At 48.8% G+C, this 22,960-nt stretch overlaps 5 protein-coding genes across 5 annotated transcripts; 3 read left to right on the top strand and 2 right to left on the bottom strand.

Moving 5' to 3' along the window:
• Nucleotides 1–3,688: 3,688 nt before the first annotated feature.
• Nucleotides 3,689–7,085, bottom strand: LACBIDRAFT_291837 (uncharacterized protein; the record flags this gene model as incomplete). The annotated part of the gene is made up of 6 exons (XM_001873538.1): nt 3,689–4,531; nt 4,593–4,685; nt 4,715–5,764; nt 5,824–6,372; nt 6,433–6,512; nt 6,572–7,085. The coding sequence occupies 6 exons, from the start codon at nt 7,083–7,085 to the stop codon at nt 4,391–4,393; spliced, it is 2,427 nt and encodes an 808-aa protein (XP_001873573.1). The 3' UTR covers nt 3,689–4,390.
• A 3,455-nt stretch (nt 7,086–10,540) lies between these two features.
• On the bottom strand, nt 10,541–12,752 carry LACBIDRAFT_321145 (uncharacterized protein; the record flags this gene model as incomplete). The annotated part of the gene is made up of 11 exons (XM_001873537.1): nt 10,541–10,581; nt 10,661–10,884; nt 10,968–10,991; nt 11,119–11,221; nt 11,280–11,406; nt 11,981–12,045; nt 12,124–12,142; nt 12,204–12,221; nt 12,318–12,339; nt 12,511–12,646; nt 12,701–12,752. The coding sequence occupies 11 exons, from the start codon at nt 12,750–12,752 to the stop codon at nt 10,541–10,543; spliced, it is 831 nt and encodes a 276-aa protein (XP_001873572.1).
• A 2,057-nt stretch (nt 12,753–14,809) lies between these two features.
• On the top strand, nt 14,810–18,063 carry LACBIDRAFT_321144 (uncharacterized protein; the record flags this gene model as incomplete). The annotated part of the gene is made up of 14 exons (XM_001874190.1): nt 14,810–14,897; nt 15,158–15,311; nt 15,485–15,590; nt 15,647–16,309; nt 16,377–16,570; nt 16,630–16,710; nt 16,760–16,922; nt 16,974–17,020; nt 17,074–17,143; nt 17,201–17,324; nt 17,382–17,556; nt 17,625–17,700; nt 17,757–17,854; nt 17,973–18,063. 14 exons carry the CDS (start codon nt 14,810–14,812, stop codon nt 18,061–18,063), a joined length of 2,130 nt encoding a protein of 709 aa, XP_001874225.1.
• A 37-nt stretch (nt 18,064–18,100) lies between these two features.
• On the top strand, nt 18,101–18,718 carry LACBIDRAFT_301607 (uncharacterized protein; the record flags this gene model as incomplete). Its single annotated transcript, XM_001874189.1, has 2 exons — nt 18,101–18,246; nt 18,314–18,718. 2 exons carry the CDS (start codon nt 18,101–18,103, stop codon nt 18,681–18,683), a joined length of 516 nt encoding a protein of 171 aa, XP_001874224.1. The 3' UTR covers nt 18,684–18,718.
• Nucleotides 18,719–21,812: 3,094 nt separating this feature from the next.
• Nucleotides 21,813–22,908, top strand: LACBIDRAFT_301605 (uncharacterized protein; the record flags this gene model as incomplete). The annotated part of the gene is made up of 3 exons (XM_001874188.1): nt 21,813–22,455; nt 22,513–22,682; nt 22,738–22,908. The coding sequence occupies 3 exons, from the start codon at nt 21,813–21,815 to the stop codon at nt 22,906–22,908; spliced, it is 984 nt and encodes a 327-aa protein (XP_001874223.1).
• Between the last annotated feature and the right edge of the window lie 52 nt (nt 22,909–22,960).

Below are 22,960 nucleotides of genomic sequence, written 5' to 3'. Positions count from 1 at the left end.
TCTGGTTCGTAAATAACCGCTATCTTTCTTCAAACAAATCACTGAGTTCATCCATTTTTCCTTAATAGGTACTGTATAGAAATGAACTCCAGACCGATCCAACGAGCTGAGCTGGACTTTTTCTCCGCCATTTGGCAAGGTATTGAACTTTCATTTTTTTTTCTCGGCTGTTAAAGACGCGCGTGCAAAGTTCCCGTTCTAGCGATCATTACAAAATTTGATACGTTCGTTCAAGATGTCTTACAACGTCTTGAAGAGGAAAATGAGGAAGAAGAGGAGATAGACGACGCTGAACTTGAGGAAAAGGCCAAACAGGTGGCAAAAGAGAAATTTAACAAACATTACAGAGACCCCCTACTAGCTCTACCACATCCTCCCAAGGCGGTCTTAGCTCTTTCGGAAAGTGAGTGACACTTGGAATAATTTTTTGTGGTTCAAAAAAATAAACTGACCTTCATGAAGCTCACAAATCGACACCTAACGACAGTCGTCTGACAGAGTTAATACAAGAGACGCTGAAAGCGCTCAGCCGCCCAACTGAGGAAATTAACCTTTCTATGGCAAACGAATTAACACTTCTCTTCGCAACTGCACAATCGGCGGACACACGTCCAAAGTTAGAGGCTTGCGTCAGGTATTTTTTTCCTCAAGAAATATTTTGATTTCCATCAATTCAATTGTCCGCAATCACAGGAAGGGCTTTCAAGGTAGAAAATCATAACACCTGGTTTATTTTATTTACTCACAATACTCCCTGACAAGATAACTGTGACACATGGCCCTCCTCAATTGAACGCAGGGCAATGTTGGATGTTTGGAATATCTCATGGTTAGCCTCGGATTCGGAAGCAACAAATATTGTTAGTTCATGATGCCAATTAATTCTTCCTAAACTCAAGCGACATTATTCCAGTTTATGCTCTGTCTCTCTAAAGATATCGACAAAGGACCACGCGTCATCGGCAACCTGGGCTCGCCATATGCCACGGAGGTCCTCACGTGGTACTCCAATAAACTGAACTCCTGCAAATGCGAGCAAATGATTGCTGGTAAGATTATAACCCTCATGAACCTTTAACGCAGGCTAACAAGAGGAGAAGATACAGCCTTGATTATGGAACAAGTATTTCTTCTCAAACTTTCCAACGTTGAGGGCCTGATAGGACTCGTGAAATGGTACGAACGTAGTCCACTGCCTACGTACGTCCGCACCAAGATCATGAGGGAGCATCGAAAACCTTCAAACAGCCGGTTGGTTGGAATGGGTGCCTTTCGTTTGGTCGATATTGTTCTCGGGAAACCACATGGGGTGGCTAGTTCAAAATTTTAATGTATCGTCCACCATTTTGTGGTCGAGAGGAGGCTGAGGACTTGCTGAGGACGGTTTAGAGAGAGTTACAAGTTATATCCTAGACTGGGGTGTAGGTTATGATAATTTATATCTATTGCTTATGTCAGCCGCATCCTCCTCCCTCCTCTGTCCTACCTTCCAGACATGGTCGTTTCTGCAGCGTTTGGAATGATCCCTCCTGCCACAGGATGCAAGTTCAACATCATAGAATGCTCCCCCCTTCGGCTGATGTGGTGATCGATTTCTTCTGAGGGTTTTTATTTGATTTGTTACATGTTCTGAGTCTGATGTTGAACTCGGAGCGCAGGTTTCTAACTACTACTCGCTGAAGTTGCGTTCGTCTATCGAATTCTTTCTGACTCACTATATTGGACTACGTTGTTGAGGTTGTCGATTCGGAAGTAAGACGGGGGAGAATTTTGTTAATCATAAACATCCTGGACCCAAGTCCGGTGAATGCTTTCGACCTGTACGAAGGACCACTTGAAAGAGAAGTGCTATTCGAGAATGGCCATCAGCTATGTGAGATGCGCTACCTTCTTTATAACGAGCTTTACTCAAATGAATAGCCTAGGAACGGTTCTGATGGTCGGGAGCCTAGGACAGTCTGGAACGACTCTGGAGCCCAGAAGGTGGTTCGCGCGGCGGAGCTCGCAACCTCCGACCACCTGTGGGTCCCACCCATCGTGCAAAATGCGCCCTGACGACCACGTAACGTGCTGTTTTTGTTTTCAAAAAAGGGTGTCAAGACTAGGTTTAGGACTCTTCAGCAGATACCAAGACTCGCATTGCCGTCAGGTTCAACGAATTCATTTCACACTGAGTCAGGCTTACCCTCCGAATCTCCATGATCAAACTTGTGATTCGGGACGGACGTTGCGAACGTCTCATGATATCTTTGGTTTCATGCCAAATCTCGACACAATCTGCTCGCTCATTTTACAAACTCGACCCGAACTTTTCAAGCTGCCTGTCTAAACTTGGAGCACAGTCGACTCGACATATATCATGGAACGGCGCTCCTCAGAGTCCTCACGTCTAACACCGAGCTGCACCTGAAATGTTACCCTTTTACTAGATTAAGCTGAAGGCTGCGGATTCTTTACCGCTCCTCGCTTCCCATTCCCATCCTCTCACGCCCTTCCCAAAGGCAATGTCCCAATTCAACCCAGCCCAGCGCTTGTTTCTGTTCTCGGCGAACCTTGCCAAGAGAACCAATTGGCAAGCGCATCGGGTGTTCTCGCCCCCACATAGCATCGTCTATTTTGGACTCAACGCAGCCTTCTTACATATATGTTTCAATGCCCTGCAATCTCCGGAATAAATTCAGTGCCATCACCCCAAAACCTTCACGCTCGTTGGTGGCCATGATTGATTCAGCATGCGTATTACGTGCAGTGGAGATCATTACATTGAGCGCCGATTGAGTACAAGGCAACATATTCAGGGAGGTTACACGGGATTTTGTAGAGGTCAAAATCTAGGTCTTTCGCCCGTAACACCTTACCTACAAATCTAAAGGCACTGAAGTCAATCTAGTCAGCCTTCCTCCGCATCTCTTATCGTGCTCAAAGGAATCTTGATCCAAACACCCCCACACGACAGCGAGAACACATGCATCTTATCCCTTCACCAGTACAGATCCAGATTCTGCACCTTCTTGGACCGTACGGAATTGCGCCCAGGATATGCTCAGAAGTGTTGGAACGTTCTTCCAGGGTTTCTACGAAGATGACATTTACGCAATCCAATGTCAGCATCAGACGCGCTTTTTCTTCCAAGGTTGCTCAAAGTTCAATGACGACGAACTCTTGATTCAGGCTCTTCCTCAGTTATCACAATCCTACCCGACTGCCGTGAACACACACATCCAACAGCAGTGTCATCTTTGCGTGGACGGACCCACGGACCACGGACCGCAGGATCTCTCATGAGCTGCTGCTGCATCATCACACCAAGTCGACTGTACGTACATGCGCACACCGTGCATCAGTCCTTCACCCTACGTGTGGCGTTCGAAGCCTGACTGAAATGATTGTGATCTCTTTGAACGCAGGAAAGAAGGGTTAAAGTCTCCCACAGACACCAAGAATAACGCCTGGTTCTATGTTGACTGATTCGGCACAAAAGAGCTCAACTATGATGTGCGAACGGCACTGTAGCAGTCGGGCTCAGAGTGGACGAGATTCTTGCGGGCAATAGCGTATAGGAACTTGCTTATCTTACGACTTATTTGATGCACATGTAACAGGCTAGTATACAAGAAAGCATGCGTATAGACTGCGACAACTTATCTTACGAGGATGCTTCAAAGTGATGACTTACTCAATGCACGTATGACACGGACAAAGAAAGTCTTTCACAACAACTCTACTTAATATGTAAGTAGTATACGTTTTGCAGCACCTGCCCGCAACAGGTAACAATAAATATGTAGTATGGTTCACAACGTAAAAACACAGACACAATAAATAACGTAAATGGCAGTAGCAAAAGGGTATGCGTGCGTGTGTACAAATCATGAAATGGCAGTGGCATGGTGATTGGGACTCGTGTATCTCGGTGACGCGTGTTGGGTGATTCCTGAATGACGCGTGCGTGTGTGGTGGTCGGGGTGTGGGGGTATGTAAACAAGAAACGTTGAAGATGAAGGGAATGAAAGAGTCTAAGTCTAATTAATGCAGGAACGAACCAAGATGAAAAAAGGAAGATGAATGGCGGGCCAGGCGATGGAGTCGGAGGAAAAGATATCCCGTTTTTCAGTGGGTCCATGTCAGGATGGGTCTTGACCTGATAATTTTATTGTAGCGCCGGGTCCAGCCAGTATTGAGCCAACAGTGGGGGACCAAATCGTACTCGGATATGAAGTATCTGCGAGCGTCGGCGATATCGCGTAATCACAAGGGTACATATATACATGGGCTGAACATTGAATGTTGAACCCTGAAAGTGGTGACCGGGGTGTGGAGTTGAGTTTGTTGGTACGGTGATTGCGGAGCCTGGGTCGAAGTGAATTGAATAGCGCCAACAGCAACGTGTTCATTCCTCGCGTTTGCTCAGAACAAATGCGCTCTCCCAGGTGGGCACAAAGGGATCCGTACTCGCAAGGCGCCAGTTGCCTACGAGCGTCTCGCCACCGACGAGGTACCCGTAGAAGAACAGATGATTGATTGGGTTGCCCTGTAGAGGAGTTGAATGAGCTGACAGTAAACGTGAGTGTGAAGAGGAGAAAGAGACGTACGGCGCTCCTGAGGATACCAACGAGCCCGTCCCAAGGTCTTACACGGCCGTAGAACGTATACTTATTCCATGCCTGCGCATGTTTCTCATCGACCTATTAAGAAACCCCCGTCAGACAACAACTAAAAAGAAAATAGAAGAAGAACGTGCCTCGCCGGTCAGGAGCACATCCTCAACTCCATCGCAAGGCCTTAGATATTCCTTGTCGGCTATGTTCCTAGTAGCCTCATACACTTGACCAGTGTAAGGATTACGAGCCCTCGGTTGTCCACGAAGCTCTGGCTCCATTTCCGTGTCATCTTCGTCCTCGCTGTCGGCACTGCACTCCGATTGCGATGATTGGCCACAGTCTGTCGAGCAACTTGAGGAAGGGGGGTCAACATTGAAGCCGTCAAGCTCCCATACGGTATCCAGGTCAATTTCGTCGTCGTCGTCTTCATCATCTTCATCCTCGTCGTTGGCAGAAGGCTTCGAACACTGCTTCCCGACAGTACTCATCCCGAGCCCAACACGCTCAAAGATCTTTTCCACCACTTCCGAATCACCCTTCCTCATCCGAGCAAGAAGCGCAGCGCGTTTCTTGCACCGCGCGCAACTTGGGGGTTCGTGCACGGAAGCATTCGACGAAGACGAAGCTGAGGCAGCAGCCGCAGAGGCCGCCGACTGCCCAAAGACGTCATACAGATCATGCACGCCCTTCTTCGTCCGATCCCACGTCTCATAGACGTACCCGGCTCCTCGTTGATCGTAATCCAAACGAAAAGTGATCGTTTCCCTCTCTTGCACGTCTTCTGGCGTAGCCTGGAACCGATCCCTTCCCCAGCCATCACGCAGACCCGAGTTGAGGCCGTTCGCCTCCCATGAGACGCCACCTTCTCGACCTGGGATCCATGCGTTCTGCATGCTCATGTCAAGGGGAACCTCCTCGTGGTCCCCGGTGTCTGTGAGGATGATCGCGGGCTCGGCTTTAGGAGTCGGAATTGGGCCAGCAAGTCGTTGAATAGACGAAGGGGCGTTTGGATTGGAGGTACTGATGGTGGGAGGGGCGACGTAGTGGTGTTCCGTGAGACGCATGAACATGGGCTGCGCAATGGCGTAGAGGGTTTGACCACTGAACGCAGGTGGGTATGCGGGCGATGCGAGAAGCCTGGCATGAGACTCCTCCGAAGTGAGCTGAAAAGTAACATCAGAAAAAAAGAACGGTCAAACTTGAAACGATAGTTGGTACTCACCTCCCATCTTCCTTGCCACAAACCGCTCAACGAGCCAGGTACGTAGACAGTGCCAACCCTCCACCTTGGCATTGGCTGCCACAAATCACCGCATTGCCTCGCTCTCCACCAATCGCAGTCCCACATCGAACTAGCGTCCTCAGGTGCGACCTTGCCGTTATCCAGATATCTCGCAACTCCAGCATTCCAATCCCAATTGACCTGTCGGACGTACTTTGCGCCTTGGTGCGTATTGACTTCACGAAGATCTTCTGCTGTCGGCCCAATTCTGCCTTGCTGGTCTGCATCAGCGCGGTCCAGAGGAACGTGAGGTGCATAAAATGGGTGAGATTCTTGTTGCGCAACGAAAAGCAGTTTTGCGGGGATAGATATAGGTCCAACAGCAAAATCCGGCCGAGACCGGAAATGAACTTGATTTGCGGGGGCACCTTGCTGGTAGAGGGGGTACGAGCCATGCGGCGTGGGGGTGAAGAGTTCGTGTTGTTGGTCTGGATTCGAAGCCGACAGCGGCAGGTCAAAGTGGGTAGGAGGTGCATAAGCCGAGGCGTACTATAAAGCGGTAACGACAAAATATTAGTATAATAGCATGGGTAGATAGTATGCACTTACACGGAAAGGAACAAGGGCAAACGCCGAAACAATACGGTAGAGTTGGGTCTGTTGGTAAGGCGATTGCGAGGTGATTTTTTCTACATGAAGGCAAAGAAAATGTCAGATTCGTGGAGAACAAGCCAAGATGACTACTGACCTTTCGTAGCAAACATCCACGTCAACCAAAGGGCGGACGAACTGTGGGGGGTCTCCAACGGCCATCCATCGTTCGTCATGCGATTATCGTATAACCGCCTACGCACAAATTGATCGAGAAATGACTCGATCCCCGCCCATTCCAGCTGCGCGCGATTCTTCCCGTCGTTTTCCAACATAAGCATAAACGCAGTCGGCAAGTGGTCAACGACATCGTCATCGTCAACGTTACCCCGTCGGAAAAACTGAATACAAAGACATGCGTGAACGAGCTGTTCAGCGCAGTCCTTTGCGTATGGTTTGAACGCTCGGCGCTTTACCGCGTTACAGTCGAACTTGAGCCTCGCGATACGCGCATATAGTCCGGTGCTCTTCTTGAAATGTAACGCCCTGTTCAGATGTTTCGAGGTGCAGAGTAGCGGTATAAGATCGGTTGGCGGGCCCAACGGCGAGCTGGCGACAAGTGCGAAAGCGATATCGTTGAGAACCTCGTCTGGTAGAGTGGTCAGGGACATGGGGGCGGGGGGAGAGTGGAAGGCGGCAGTTGAAGGACATCGCTGAGCTTTATATGAAATGAAGGCGGCATTCTTCACGTATGTAGACGTTTTGTTCAGCCGGAGTTCGTCTCCGATCGACTTCTAAATGGGCCCATCTCCGTCTTCCAGATCGGGATAGCCGATTTCTTACGCAGATTGCCATCGATCGGCGATCACTTGTTCGATCTCTTACCAAATAAGATAACACCGTTCCCAAACCGTTCCGCCATCCATGAAGACGGACATTCCCAAGGCCTTCCTAGCCGTTCTTACTGCGGCCTGACATTTCGTTTTGAGCGCTCTACAGGCTTACCCAGTCCTATTTACTTCGACCTCGAAGGACTACAACCACCTTTTTAGTTACCGAACAGTCAGTCCTTCAAACACTTCCTCATCCCTCGAGTCATCTTGTTCTCATCAAGCAATTCACACATTTGGACCTGGGATAACTCCCACGTAGCACCAAATTTGCAACCTCACCCAAAACGACGGCTAGGTCAATTTCGCGGACTTGTAATACGACGGGGATCACGCCGGAGCTCAAACATCCTGTCTAGTGCGTGGACTGGAGGGACAAGATAAACACATATTATGCTATTTTTAGCGTTGAGTTCATCCTATCCTTTCCAAATCCTTTCCTTTCAAGAGCGCTAATTAAATAAATTCTAGACCGACGTGTAAGTATAACCGCATCACGCTAATGGCAGGTTCGCTGAGTCCTTTCTTTTGAAGGGCCAACCATTGGTCATGACGCCGAACGGAAATCAAAGTAGCTCAAAATCTCCAGCGTTCTGATGCACGGTACGAACAACAAGTCAAGTCCGACCCTGCGCGTCAGCGCTGACGCATTCAACCCAGCGAGTACTTGCAAGCGAGGACAAAGGTCCGTGCCAGCGTGCGACCATTCTCCCCTTCCGCCTCAGCGACGATCCTAAAACCCCTACATTTAGACATCCATGACACTGCTGGGAAGTTCCCAAATTCATATCTCTACGAAGAGATTCTTCTCAAGTTGCACACTGCGCAATGTTCACATGTTATCTATGGGTGATCAAGTTATCCACCTCCAACCCGGACCGAGCACTGAGGAAGGTCACAAAGGACTAGAACGTAACTGTTCGCATATCGTCTTCGTATCAGATGGACTGACCTTCGCGTTGATGGTATACGTATGACTGGTGATTATAATACCTCCCCCGTGCATGAGTGATCGCCGTGATTGGGCGTATTCATTGCTAGGGAGTGGGACTTTGACTGACATCCCCAGCCTAGCCTTTGGGTCAGAAGCACTACTCCATCTTGGACAGATATATTTCAGCGATGCGGCGGTACCAGGTTGTCTGATTGATTTAGATGGAATGAAACGTCCGTTGGAGTTGATGCTGGAGTTGTGTGATTCGTTCGATGCCGGTTTACTTAACTCTGCGTCATACGCAGCACTCGCGTGACTGGAGGAGATGGTAAGTGAGGTGGGCCTCAAGTTTTCCCATTCCTGCGGCACGCTGTATACAGCCTGGAAGAAGAAAAGTGCGACCGTAGGACGGCGTTTAAGAAGATTATTTCAATGTTGGGCAACTGATTTGGGGAGTCAGCCGTTGCACCGCGGTCAGCTGTCTTGACATGACGGCGAACATCGTCAAATGAAGAGCATAGATGGCTCTTGAGTGTGACCGTACAACGACAGCCATGAACCTAAAGGCTGAATGACACTTGAGGATCCAAATCAGGTCTGAAATGTGCGTGCGTGTTGCTGCGCCTTGCAGCGTGCCCTATCTTCCTGGGTTAATCACCGCACTCTAGATACTTACAGCGGTTATTTAACTGATGTCTGGAGCCTTACCGAGGCGGACTTCTTGCCCGGTACATAGCGCGACCGTCCCAAGAATTACCACAGTTTTCATCAGGGGACATAGTCCTAGTCCTGTTTTTACCGCGCCCCCAAAACCGCGTCAGAAAATGCTTATGTAAAGTGCGGACTTTGAAACCGCGTCGCGTCAATATTGAGAGGACGCGTTTAAACCTTTGTAACACCATCTACCACCACAAATTCCATTCGTATTAGATGACAACCTCAACCTCAACGGATAACAATGTTCAAATTGTCAGATCCTTCAAGAAATTAGAACCAATCCGTGAAATACCCGAAACTCCGGCGTTTATCACACCCTTCCTGCCATCTCCATCGAGTTCTCTTCTTCCGACATCTCGAAATGACCAACATGGGTCGTCATATACTACACCTTTATTTTTTGGCTCTCCATTCAACAATCTTGGCTCCCTTGGTGGATCTCTGAGCCAACCTCAACTCATCCAACTTCCGCAAAGCGACGCGCAGAAGCTTGTGGAGAGGGCGAAGAAAACTCGAGTGACGATGACAATGGCTTTGAGGACTACGGAGCTCTTTCTGATGGTAATAACGGTGTCGACGAAGAAGATTATACATATAATTTGGAGTAGCATAACGCTGTCTAAAGTAGGCAATGATTATTACTTTCTTTTCGATCCCCTCAGACCTCCCGTCTCTTTTCCACTACCCAAATGATCCTTCTACAACAGCATTTCGCGGCTGCGGTACTGCGGACCATAGTCTCGAAGGACTTCGGCAACACTGAGCTGAGTGGCTCTAGGAGCTCGTCGTCGCCGCATTGTGGTGTTCGTCGTATCTTCAAGAGCTTGGCGCCTTCGGTCTGGGAATTCATCGAGTTGTTGTTTGGGAAGTTCGTGAACCGTTTCTTCAGGACCCGGGTCGGATAAGATTGGGCCAACGTCAAGCCAACGTCGTCATCGTCGAGAGCTCTTGCGGCCTGCCTTTTTCGCGTTGCTTGGCTAGATTACGTTCTCGTGCAGAATTTTGTTGAAGTGTGATCGTGTATTAGAGTAGAAATGCATGAGTTATCACGTTGAGAGCAAACGGCAACGACACAATATTGACGCGACGCGGTTTCAAAGTCCGCACTTTACATAAGCATTTTCTGACGCGGTTTGGAGGGCGTGGTAAATAACAGACTTCATATATCGTGAACCAAGGTACGACTTCACATATATCGAAGTCTGTCTAGGAGAGACTAACATAGTCCATTGAAGAGGCTGCGCTATAATAATTGTGAAAGTATAAAATGGAAGTCACCCAACTTGAATTCGATTGCGCGGACTTGGTACGTTCAATTAGTCCCTCTAATATGACGGACGCATGCAGTATGATAACTTAAAGTGACAATCAATAAAATGCCGAGACGTTGAAGTACCGCACCTGCCCTCTTGATACCTCCTTAGTCATTCTCCAACCAGTCAGTAGCACCCCGTGCAAGTAAAAAGAAAATTATATCCCTGCAACATAATTCTTTCTGTCCGTTGAAGAGGCCGCGCTATATTATATCGATTCTGGGTGTGTTCAAGTGTAGAAAGCAACTTAGTAAGAAGACACTTGTTGATGTTCAAGGGACATGCACGGCATGAGTATGGTAGTGCACCGAACCTAGAGTGACAGTCAATAGAGATTATAATACCGAGACGGTGAAGTACCGCACCTACCCTTTTGATACCCCCTTACTTACTCACCAAAGGCTGCCCCTGGCAAGTCAATATCCCAGAAACATGATTTTTTTTGTCCGTTGAAAAGGCCGCGCTATATATATCAATTCGGGATGTGTTCAAGTATAGAAAGCAACTTGAATTTGATTGCGCGGACTTGGTAACGGTAAGGAGACACTGCTTGTTGATGTTCAACAACTTCAACTTGAAGGGACATGCACGGCATGAGTATGATATTGCACCGAACCTAAAATGACAGTTGATAGAAATTATAATACCGGGACGTTGAAGTACCGCACCTGTTCCTTTTGAATTTGATACCCCTCTTACTTATCCCTCAACCGGTCGGTACCCCTGGCAAGTCAAAAGAAAAATTCAATCCCAGAATTGCAATCGAACCGATTAAGTGAAACAACAAACGTTCGAAATATGAGCAGAGAATACCTGCATCTGTCCCGTCAGCTAAACGTTGCGCACATACCTTTCAACTTGAGCATCTGGACCAAAGGCTGCCGCGACGCGCGTTCTCTTCTGGACGCGTCGGAAAATGCCGGAAGACAGCCGCCGTATTTGGTCTTGTTGACCTACGCGCCTGAGTCACAAAGAGAAATTGGCTCATAATTACCACGAAGACCCTCTCACTGCCACTGACGTTCCTAGATGGACGACAGTCAGCAGCGGGTGAGTATCCGAGAACGCCATTCATTCGATCATCATCGTCTCTCGCAACAACGCTCCGAAAGTTCGGAGGACTGTCAATGACTTGTATCTATGTTTCGAACCAAAATCTGACAGAAATTTATTGTCTGATTCACTGTCAAGCAGATTCCATTGCAACCTGCTCCGCTGAAGAGCGTTACGTGGCTTACTTGCTTGTTACTTGCTATTGTGCACTTCCACGTCTGAGGGAATCAGCGAACTTGCCAAGAACTTGCGTGTTGCTAAGTGCAAGTCCAAGATCGGTCTTTTGCGTGGATGACATCAAAATCCCTCTGGCCTTCCCCATCCCCTCCTTGCTGTCGGCCATTGCCAGCAAGCCTTAGCATCTTTTTCCGAGCTCCAGGAACGCTTTTCCTTCTGCTGCGCGACATCGTGTTAAGCGTTGGTGCAGCGCATTGTATACAAACATGCCAATACGGTAAGGACCCATTCGTTGCTCCGCATCTCTCTCACGTCGAAACTTCAGTTTTTCAAGCCCCTTGTGGTGTTTCCGTTGTCTTCCGTTGTTTGATGAGGCATGAAAGTACCGCGCTTACGGTATTAATTTCCGTGCGTGGCCCGACATCTTGAATGTACTACTACTTACTGATTCTTTACGCAACCTTCCTTTCACTACTACTTACAGGGCTAACGGCTATGACGATTTCGCCCTTACAAGTTCCAAGCCTTCGCACCTCTGATGTTCCCACTGATTCGGATACTCCGCAAGAAGTTGACATTTGTTCGTGCCGATGTATGCGACACGCTTCGGCATGTCAAAACTGACGGATAACACTTTCTCCCCACTTTAGGACGAATGATATCAATTATTTTCTGTAGGGAACAGTCGGTCCTGAACTAGCTTACGAAGCCGCTATCATGCAGCTAAGTAAGTTATTTCAGCTTATTTGTAACCAACTATTGGTAGTTAACTTAACCGCCGCTGTTCTAGCCCTCTCGTCACCAAACTAGATGCTTTACTTTGTGGACGGCTTTATTTCGACTGTATGCATTACAATGTGACCCTAAAGACTTCAAACCAGGATAGCAGTCGTCATTCGATAGAACAGGGTCGAACGTGGTGAGAAATTTCTTTGTCTGACTGACGCGCGTTCTTACAAACATAGCTGTTGTCTCCGTCGACGTCTTTCATCAGTCTAGCTTCGGCACTCACTCAAGCCAAGAGATATTGATACGAAGCTTAATCCTTTTCCCCCCGCACTTGACGGAGTCATGAGGCGCACGTTCATTTGGCAGTGAAGCGCCTGGTCTCTCCATTCGTACACGACGAATTTTATGTCCATCCGAGCCTGCGAGGTTCAGACAAGTCAGTATGCACACCCCTTGCTTGCTCCCCACCGCACCTTCAACACCTCCGCGATTACGCTTACAGAAAAGTTTCTTGGCTTCTATCATCTTGATCTACATCCAGGAGCGTTTAAGAACGATGATCCAGACCAGACGGATTTAACGCCGAAAGTATACTTTACAGTGATCTCTTGCCGCCGTTCAATTGATCCAGTGAGCGCCGTACCCATCATAATCGAGGACAACTTTCAGTCTTCGCTTTGTGGGCCCTTTGAAGAAGGTTATACCTTAACTACCCGCCGAACAATTGAATGCACGGACGCCCTATACAAGGGCCATCGGGTGATGGTACTGAGCTTATTTGACCTACATACCCATTTAACATCACACTCTGACAATCCACACGTCAGGTTACATAACACGGTGACAGTGGGCGCATATTTCATCTTCGAGCGCGGCGTGGTTTCACGACGGCGTCTTCAGCCTGTGAACAGTGCCGTGAACCTTGAGCAGCATGCGATCCTATCGTAACGGGTTTAATTTTTTCCTGGGGATATGTACAACATCCTGGCGGACATCCAAGGATTAACGTTAGCGTGCCGCTGGCATGTCATGACGCGCAAGTCCTCCCACCCCACTACCTACAAGCCGAAGTTTCATTCTAGGGTTGTAACAGGCATAATGGACAAGTAAAACGAGCTTGGACGCTCACCGGGTTCGCACACATTCTGTTACAGGATCATTGGTCATGACCTCTGCTGCGCATTATTACAAGCGTGCCGTAAGCTCTTTGACAGATCTAGAAAGCCCTTTCAGGCCTGAACATCTTCGTCACATTTGAGTCGGGTAAGTGTCTCCTCTTTGACCCTTCCTTGTACAACTTATGGTGTTGAACGGCCCCTCCTCCCCAGATGTCGCGTGTCATTCTCGTGTGCAGATATTTCACATTCACCCCCAGATTTTCCTTCCTGCCGAGACCTCGATTTGGCAAATTTAATATAGTCTCCTAGTGCTCGACGTCGCCTCCCTGCACTATGGGCCTTAGAGCTCCACTGCCATGAGCTCGATCATATCCGCGAGTTTGCTCATAAGCGGAACCATCGATATCGTGGAGGCGCCACTGGCTTGGGGTTCTGCTACCCTGTTCGCCCTTTCATTCTGGTTTCCCTACCCCCAGTTTCTAGTACGCATGCAAGTCGTTCCGGATTCCATGATTATCGGTTGGAAGGCCCTGTGCGTCTGGGCTGCCAGACCGGAGCCTCTCTGACCCTTGAAGATCGAGATCCTCGTTACACTTGGATCTCCTGGTGGTTGCCTCAATCTTCACGTCGGCACTCAGGCTTGGGAGATCCCCAGACGGAAATCCTTTTCGAGGTTGAGACCCTTTGTTTCCTTCATGCTCTGGTGTCCGGTAATTGTCTATAGGCCATTGACGCTCAAGTGACGGCTTCCCCTGTCTCACAGCGATTAGGACGTCATACAATAATAGTTTGATAATAGTCTTGGACTCTGCACCCCAGCCTACATCAATTCCAGGATAATCGGATGCGGGTTTACACGAGTCGATGTGCATGGAGCATCGGACCGCAGAGGCCTATCACTGACGTGGTGTTCTACAATGTCCAGACGACTCACGCCTTTGGCGTGCTCTTGCCCTGCGTTCTTCATCATGAATTCATCTAACGAAAACACGATAACTCAGCGTCAGATCCTTTCTCAACGATACGATTAGGAGATCTACCAAGATTGTAAGAGTTGTTGCGTCAATGCTGGAGGTTGGCGTCAACTTTTGGGACACTCGTCATCGCTGGCGATTCGTTCTGGCCGTTCCATTGAAGATTTGTGGGTTGTTGCCGTTTCCTTTCATTTGGCTTAATTGTTGACTATACCGCTCCCTTCTAGCACACACAGATCCAGTCAAACGGATTCTAAAGTCAATAGACGACTTCACAGATGGCGGTTGGTTTCGCCGGACTTGCTCCGAGAAGTTGATGGTTAATCAAGCTTGAAGGCACCCACTCGCGAACCTACCCCACGGTCAAACGACCCTGCGAGGTGCTTGAACTAGCCTATATATGCGCAGAGATGATCTATTCATTGTCAAAAGCTCATTATATGCTAAAGACAGTCCGTCCTAATCAATTCATTATAAATTCTTTTGCAACATGGCGCACGCACGAGAAGTTCAATACAACAAAACACCTCGGTTTTTCGCAACCGCCAGAGTGACGGCTTCCCCAGACTCTCCCTCCAGTGCGCCAGAAAGCCCCCCGGCCCGCGCGAGAAGACGTCGTTTCTGAGTGATTGTCACTTTTCAAGACAATTCCAGTTGACATGATTGACTTGCATTAGACTTGATCATGTCTTCTGCTTGCGTCCTAGTAGTGGCCTGGCTTGTGAAATCGTGAATGTTTTGGAATAATTTCCCCCAATGGCGGCAATCGCCATCGATTGACCCGTTTTGGAAAGGATTTGCCTAGATGGGGAATGTGATTTGATGACTTACTTCACAGAAGGTGTCACCGACGCTGCGTATAAAAATTCTGTTTTCTCGCCTGTCGTCTCTTGCTCTCTACCACAACAATCTCCCGTTCACTCCATATTATGCTCCATCCCACCGACAGTTCCCAGCACTTTCTCTCTCTCTATGGCCCGACTCCGCCCCAGGTTCGCGCTCGACAGCCCTCTGGTCTTTCTGGTTCGATTTGGGCTCCACAACCACAGCCATCGGTAGCGACGTGGCCAAAAGCATTGGACTCCTTTTCACGCGTTGCAGAGAGAGATTCTGAGCAGCTTTTGCGCTTAGATTCTCGCACTGCAACCAATTTACCGATCGTCAGTCGGGAGGACGTTTTTGGAGCTCCTCCAACCTCCAATTCTGGTTCCAGAGAAATCGGTGCCATCGGAGATGGTAGGATCAGGAACGCCCTGGATTGCGAGGACGCTGTATGCGCTTTTTTCCTTTTTTTTCTCGTCAGACTTATCTGATCTATCAATCGCAGCATGTTGAACAACTACTCCGTACTTTGAACCTCAATTCTCCTGCACCGCCTCCTCAAAAGCCAGCCATCGACTTGAATGTCGATACATTTCCAAGCTCTCCTGATTTTTCTCCTGCTTCCGTATCCTCCGCTCTTTTGACACCCACCGATCTTTCTCCTGTCCGCTCTTTTGAGTTGAAATTTCCTGCTCAGTATGAACACGGACAACACCAACCTTATTTCTCTCAATCTTCCTTGCTTTTCGAGAACGGTTCTCCCGGAAAGCATCAGGATACGCTTGTCGCTCATTCTCCTTCTTACCCACACTTCTCTCATTCCAATCAGCCCTCCAATGCTTTTCCTTTCTTTGAACCATTCACTGAGCCACCTACCCCTGCTCCAATTAACTCTGTTCATACTCAGTACCACCCAGCATCCCCTACGTCGCTCCCTCATTCTCTCTACAGCTCACCTTTACCTCCTCGTCGCATGGAATCGGCTAGGCCCTCACCTATGGATTGGCGCTTAACGCAGCAGCTTCAACAACAGCCGGCGTCTACTCACCCTGACTGGCGCCTCGCCTGTGAAAAAAACTTTGGTATCAATGCTCAAGAAGATTCTCTCCGCTCATCGTTCAGCTACCAGCAGTCGACGGCTTCTCAAGCATTCCAGTCTTCGCATGAGGTGCGTCATTTTCTTGTCTTTCTCCAAGCCAAAAGTAATCATATATGCGCATTTTGTCCTGTTCCAGCCAATTAACTTTCTCTCCCTCTTACATCCTTCGTCGTCTCCTCCTTATCATGTCTTCGTCGCACGCATCATCAAATCGTCGGACCAACAGGCGTCCATCTTTCTTCAACAAAAGCTCAAGGTCGCTGACGTCGAAGAACGTGCCAAGATTGTCGATGCTATATGTGCCAGAGGGTTCGAAATGATGGCTCATCGGTAGGTGTCGACTACATCATTTCACTGTTTGCTGCGGGGCTGATCACTGTCTCTGATAGCTTCGGCAACTGGGCAGTCCAGCGGTGCCTTGAAGCGGCAGCGACTGCTGAAGAACGCCGAAAGATAGTGTCGTGCATGAGGTAAGCCGCTTCTACGCTTTCACACTCCTTTCCTCACAACGTTATTCAGAGGCCGTATCGTGGATCTGGCCACCAACTGCTATGGCTGTCACGTATTGCAGAAGGCGCTCGACTGTGAAGAGGATATTCGTTTGTTGATCGTCTCCGAGCTGCTTCTCGGAGATCCAGCACAAACGCTCGTGAACAAGCATGCCTCCCACGTCTGGAGCAAGGTAAGCCACTCAAATTTTGCGAATCTTGATTTCATCTCATGCCTATTTCAGATCATGGAATTGTCGTGGACGGCCCCTGCCCCGCCCATCTTTGCATAGTAAGTTCGGCCTGCAAAGTACGTTGCCGAAGCTCATCGATATTTCGATACAGCGTCAACAGGTCCCTGAAGGGCAAATGGGCTTCGCTTGCCTGTCATGAGACTGGCTCCCTCGTCGTGCAGGTAAGCCGTCATTGTTTTATCGACGTTGTATGATCTGATCACTGCGCACCTTGTTAGCATGCGTTCGAAAATCTTGAGGCTGAAGCCAAGGATGGAATTGTTGACGAGCTGCTGAACCAAGGACCGGCGGTTTTCAGCGAAGTTACCAAGAACCAGTGGGGTTCCTATTGCGTACAGCATAGTCAGTCATCTTTCTTGCCGTCTAAATGTTTACCACCCCTCATTCCCTGGCTGATAGTCCTGGAACATGGGTCTGATAAGCATCGTCGCATGACACTGGATCACCTCCTGGATGGTCTCCTGGAATTCGCTACAAGCGAGCAAGGTGCAAAATCGGTAACGAAGGCTCTCAAGGAAGGTGGCAAGGATACTTTGGATAAGGTTGTAAAGCGTATGTGCGAACCAGCAAAAGGGTAAGTTACTGAGATCGTCGGCTCCGCTTTGGGCAGTTGTGCTGATTGTACCCCACTTATACGCCCAGTGCGCGTCGAGCCATGATCGTCGACCTAGCCCTCTCTGTTACAGGAAGTCAGTTGATCGCCAGCGTCCTGCCTACTGTGTGTCCCTTGATCTCTTCAGTTTTCCTCATGAGGCTGAATCGTGATCTTGACAGGCGGACAAGGATCAGCGAGCGCTCCTTTACGAGTGTATTCGCGGCCACATCGTCACCTTACGTGGCTGCAAGACTGGTTCCAAGGTTATTTGGCTGTTGTACGTCTGGATACCCTCTGATCCCCCACTCTCGCTGAACACCGTCAATCTTTGTGTAGCGACAGAATGGTTCGGCCTCCGAATCTTGTCAATTAGGCTCTTATTGACTCTTACCTAGCGCGCCTACTACGGCTATTGAAGATTGTGTGGTTCACCTCACGACCTGTCCTTTGGCTGCTCTCTTTCGGACCATGAACCAGCCAGCTTGAAGATCTCAAATGTCCTGGACTTATCTCAACCCTATCAATGTGGCCGCTTGCAAAATTATATCCTCCCCCCATCGGACCTTCATCACAAGCAACATCATCGCCATTGTCCCAAAAGGTATCCAATGCATCAGTTCACGAACATCATCAACAATCCATTGCACTCTCGGAATATCTCGCACAGACGCATATCCATCCTCGAACTTTCTTTATCATCAAACCATTGCAAGTCTTGTTTCTAATTTCACGCAAGTATCCATATTTTCCATTCGTCGCTTATACATAACTTCTATGCTTCCTTATACATAAAAACATCATCCTGCATTTACATTATTTCTTTCGGCTTCTTTTCTTTCTTATATTCTCAACCGCATTTTATCGATCATTTTATCCTTCTTCTATCCTGCACTCCCTTCATCAGCATTGCCAGCATCCCCATCCTCACCCTCATCGTCAAACTCTCATCATCAATTATCATATCCCTCCTCATCCGCTGCGGACTCTTCGAGCTCACGCCGTGTAATCAACCTGTTTTGTACCGTCTTTCAGACGTTGTCATTTTTCTACCTCACTGTCTTTTGCATACTACCCTGTCCTGTTGTCGCATATCACTTGTCACATAGAACTTGAAATCATATATGTTGTCGATTTTTGTCAAGTTGGTGTGTCTGATAGTATGATTCGCACCCACAAGACTCGTAATTTTTGAGTAGACCGAGAATTTTCACAAAGACATAGCGATTGTAGTAATACGTCTATAAGAACGTGTTCACGTCACTCAGGCTGACTGTACATCGGTGCTATTTTGCAACGCAATTTTGAAAATGCGGCGCTCAGTTGTGGCGGTGACATGGTTGGTCGTGCTTGCCAACGGAATGTAACAGCTTTGTGACTTGCGTTTCTTCAACTCACCACCATCATCACCGCCAGCAACAACGACAACGAAGAACAATGGATGACGGTACGTTCCCAGCATCAGCCACGACGACATCGAGCCCTTCAGTCGATCTTTTCTTCTTCCCACCGCCGCCAGGCCGAGCAGTTTCAGTATCATACCTGTCCACGGTTATTCAACACCATGACTTTCCTCAGTTCTTCGTTGGCTAACGGCCGACATGCGGCATACGCCACGTCGAAAAAAAAAAAAAAGAGACAAGTAATGTTGCTTGGCAATGTGTGTGGGGAATGGACTCATTCATGAGCTCCATTCCTTTCACTTGTTCGCATGGACGACCGTGACGGCGGCTTTTTCAAATTTCAGTTCAACCCCGCCGGTTACACAGCACACTTTGTCGTCAGCCCTCGTCATTCCTCTGCCCAATCAGTATCTTTTGCAACCCAACCCGCCCTGACGTTTTTTTCGCTTCACTTAACCCTTCAGCCTGGCAATCAGACATCGCGCCTACTGGCATAAGCATTCCGACCCATGAAGCGGGTTTGGGTGCGGCACCTATGTCTGCCGAAGACTGGTCCACCAATGGCAATGCTGGCCGCTCGCCTTTAAGGGACCCACCTCCCAGGAGGTCTAGCAGGAGCAGGAGCCCTGGACCTCCGAGGGATGATCGAGGAAGGTCAGTGACTTGTTGCTTTTTTGGGCGCTTTGCAGACTGTTCACGTCACTTTCTACGTTATTGAACACAATGGATTAGTCGTGCCAGCGATGGTGGTCAAAATCCCGGAAATAATCTTCACGTTTCTGGACTCAGTCATAAGGTTGACACCCGAGACCTCGAAGCTGCCTTTGCAAAAATTGGACGGGTGAGTGTCTGTTTCCTTACTCATCTTTTCCTGGGGTGCAATGTTGTCGGCCCGCGGTGTCGTTGTCTTGCCGTGGCTTCTTCATCGCTCACTACGGTCTATTGCTAAATATCTGCCTTTAGGTCAAGAAGGCCTCTGTCATGTATGATCCCCACACCCGCGAGTCTCGTGGGTTCGGGTTCGTCACGATGGAGACAGCGGAAGAAGCTGAAGCTGCCGTCACGGCCCTGAATGCAACGGATCTCATGGGGAAAGTGATGAATGTTGAAAAGGTGAATTTTAGTTATGCCCCTCTTCTATGCCTTCGCTGAGTATCATCACAGGCTCGCCGCGGACGTGCAAGGACCCCGACGCCCGGACGATACTATGGACCACCCAAGAGAGGCGACTGTGAGCACACCTTGGTTTTTTGTTTCTATCATTAGCTGAGGCCTCCAGCCGATACAGTTGAGCGACCTTACGATCCTAGGCCGTACGACAGCCGCTACCGTGAATACGACGACCGTGGTGGACGAGGCGGACGTGGTGGACGTTACGATGACCACCGTGGCGGCGGCGGCGGCAGTTTCAGGGATCACGACCGACACAGGGACTATGACAGAGACCACCGCGACCGCGATCGTTACAGGGACGACAGGGGGGGAAGGTACGATGATAGGAGGTACTGAGCGGTTTTGCTGTGTCTGAAAAAATTATGTCGATTTGTTGCGACTGCGTCTTTTATCCTCTTCTGTTTCTGTTTATTGCCTGTGTTTAATCGTTGCATGTAAATATGAGTCGCTATGAGATTTGCTCTTCGTCTTTGCATGTGAGTCGACAAACCTGTCGCTCATTATCCAAAGTCTATACGCAACGCGATGTTTGGCGAGGTGCTAATGCTCAAACAACACGACGCGCCCAATTGTTCTGCAAATGTGGCCAGTGGGCGATGGCCTCGAATTGTGGCCTTGATTTTTAGCCTTGATATATAACGCAGCTTCAAGTAATGTAAGTTCAGTTTATTCTCTATTCCAATACTCGCAATGGCGAAGCTCACCAGCACTTTTTCACAAAACACAGTTGCGCCTTCGTCGCCGTTGTCTTCACCCCCTGCGACGCCGACCAAACCCTCGCGATCTCAGGACGCACAATCCGATTGTCCATTATTGCCCCTCTCGTCGCCACCCGCTAGTCAGGCTGATCTAGTGCCTGAAGCACCCATTACTCCGCAGAAGAAACATCAGGACGCACAACCTGATCTTTCGAGCCCATTATCTCCCACATCTTCCACAGCTGCCAGCGAGGCTTTTCAAGCCTCTGAAGCTGCTCCCGTTACTCCGCAGCGGAATCATAATCATAAACCCTCAGTCGACGACACACCTATGGGACCTACTTCGCACGGAACGGACGAAGGTTACGAGTTAGTCGAAAAACAAAGGCCCTTTATTGAGGCTGAACTGAAGTCACATATCTATGACGGTGGTCACCACTTTGCCGATAACGCGTTTCGCAGCGACCTCTCTCAAGATTCTATCACAAAAGTTCTCAACGACGCCAATCTTTACAGTGAAAATCGATGGGTGGGAATTCCTGAAGCGGTCGACAAAGAGTGCGAGTTGTACGCGCCGTACTACAAAAATTTCACGGGCCTGCTCAAGCACGCGAAGGTGGAACGCACCCGTTGGGTTCTAAAGAGCTATGCCATCCAAGCATCTCATGTAGAGGGCACAAATAACACCAAGCTGAAGTCTTCGCCAGACTTCATGGTTCAAGGCCACAAGTCGTCAGCGTTCCCACCAACGGAATCAACTGATACAGAAGACTACGTTCCCGGTGGCGATAAGAAGAAAAATTTCCCTATAAGTCTTGCGCTGCACTTGTGGATATCAAAACAGAGAAGGATGGGTTGGAGTCAAAATTTTTGGACCATCTGGTCCAGCTCGCCGTTTACGCTCGGTCAGTTTTTTAATTTTGTGAGATGATCGCTGTGGTGCTCATTTCCTCATTCTCAGTCAATGTTTCATCCAACAACAAAACAGATTTTTGTTTACGCCGTCATTCTGACCGAAAAACGCGTTCGACTCTATCAATTCGATCGAAGCGGCGTCCAATACTCCGCTCTCATCAATATACACGACAATCCGTCTCATTTTGTTCGTATCATGCTCGGTGTCGCTTCCCCTGATGCAGAGAAAGTCGGGTTCGATCCCAATGTCAAATGGGAAGGAAAATGCCGAGTTCTCTATACGCTAGATGAAAACGGAATAAAAATCCGGTACAACCTGACGTCTGCAAAACCTCTTTTCTGGCGGCGTGCGATTCGCGGTCGAGGCACTCAATGCCATGCGGTCACCGGCCCAGACGGCGAGAAACGTCTCGTCAAAGAAGCCTGGCGGTCGAAAGATCGGACGCCGGAATGGCAGTTTCTGGAGGAAGCCAAGGGTTTGGCTGGGGTTGGGCAAATGATCGCTCACGAGGAGACCAAATATACCACGGCCAAGCACAGGGGGATTGACATGTCGAGCTTTGTTGATGAGCCAAACCCCGCGTTCCATGACAGGATATTCTCTCGGACGACACTTCAAGCCTACGGGGAGCCTATAGACAGGTTCGAGGCGCGGCTTCAGCTGCTGTATGCCTTTCGTGATGCTATTGCTGGTAAGCCTGGAGTATCTACATAGCTCTCTTCGTTGACAGCTCTTCTTTTTTGTCCAGGTCATCAAAACTTGTGGAGAAAAAATATCTTACATCGCGACATTAGCATCAACAATATTCTACTTGGGAATGAAGGCGCCGAACCTGGTAACCGCGGTCTTCTGATAGATTTGGACATGGGGATTTGGATCGATCGTACGAGCAGCCTGGCCGGCGCTGATTTCCGCACTGTTCGTGTTGTTTATCTTCAACTTTCTAGTTACCATATCTGATGCGGTGAATTAGGGAACGCGTGCATTTCAATCCGTGATGGTTCTGAGAAGTGCATTCTTTGGAACCACGGCTGCTACTCACGATTATCTCGACGATCTGGAATCCTTCTTCTACGTTCTTTATTGGATTTGTTGCACTTATGAGAAGGCTAGACGGCTGTGGGAGCACTCCCCCCCGCCCTGACAGGGTGGGAAGACGACAACCCCAAATTTTCATCGAGTGAGAAGTATTTAAC

Source organism: Laccaria bicolor, genomic scaffold (genome assembly GCF_000143565.1).
Source record: "Laccaria bicolor S238N-H82 LACBIscaffold_1 genomic scaffold, whole genome shotgun sequence".
NCBI lineage: Eukaryota > Fungi > Basidiomycota > Agaricomycetes > Agaricales > Hydnangiaceae > Laccaria > Laccaria bicolor.
The sequence above is the reverse complement of the archived record's forward strand: the minus strand, read 5'-3'. Positions and strand labels throughout refer to the sequence as shown.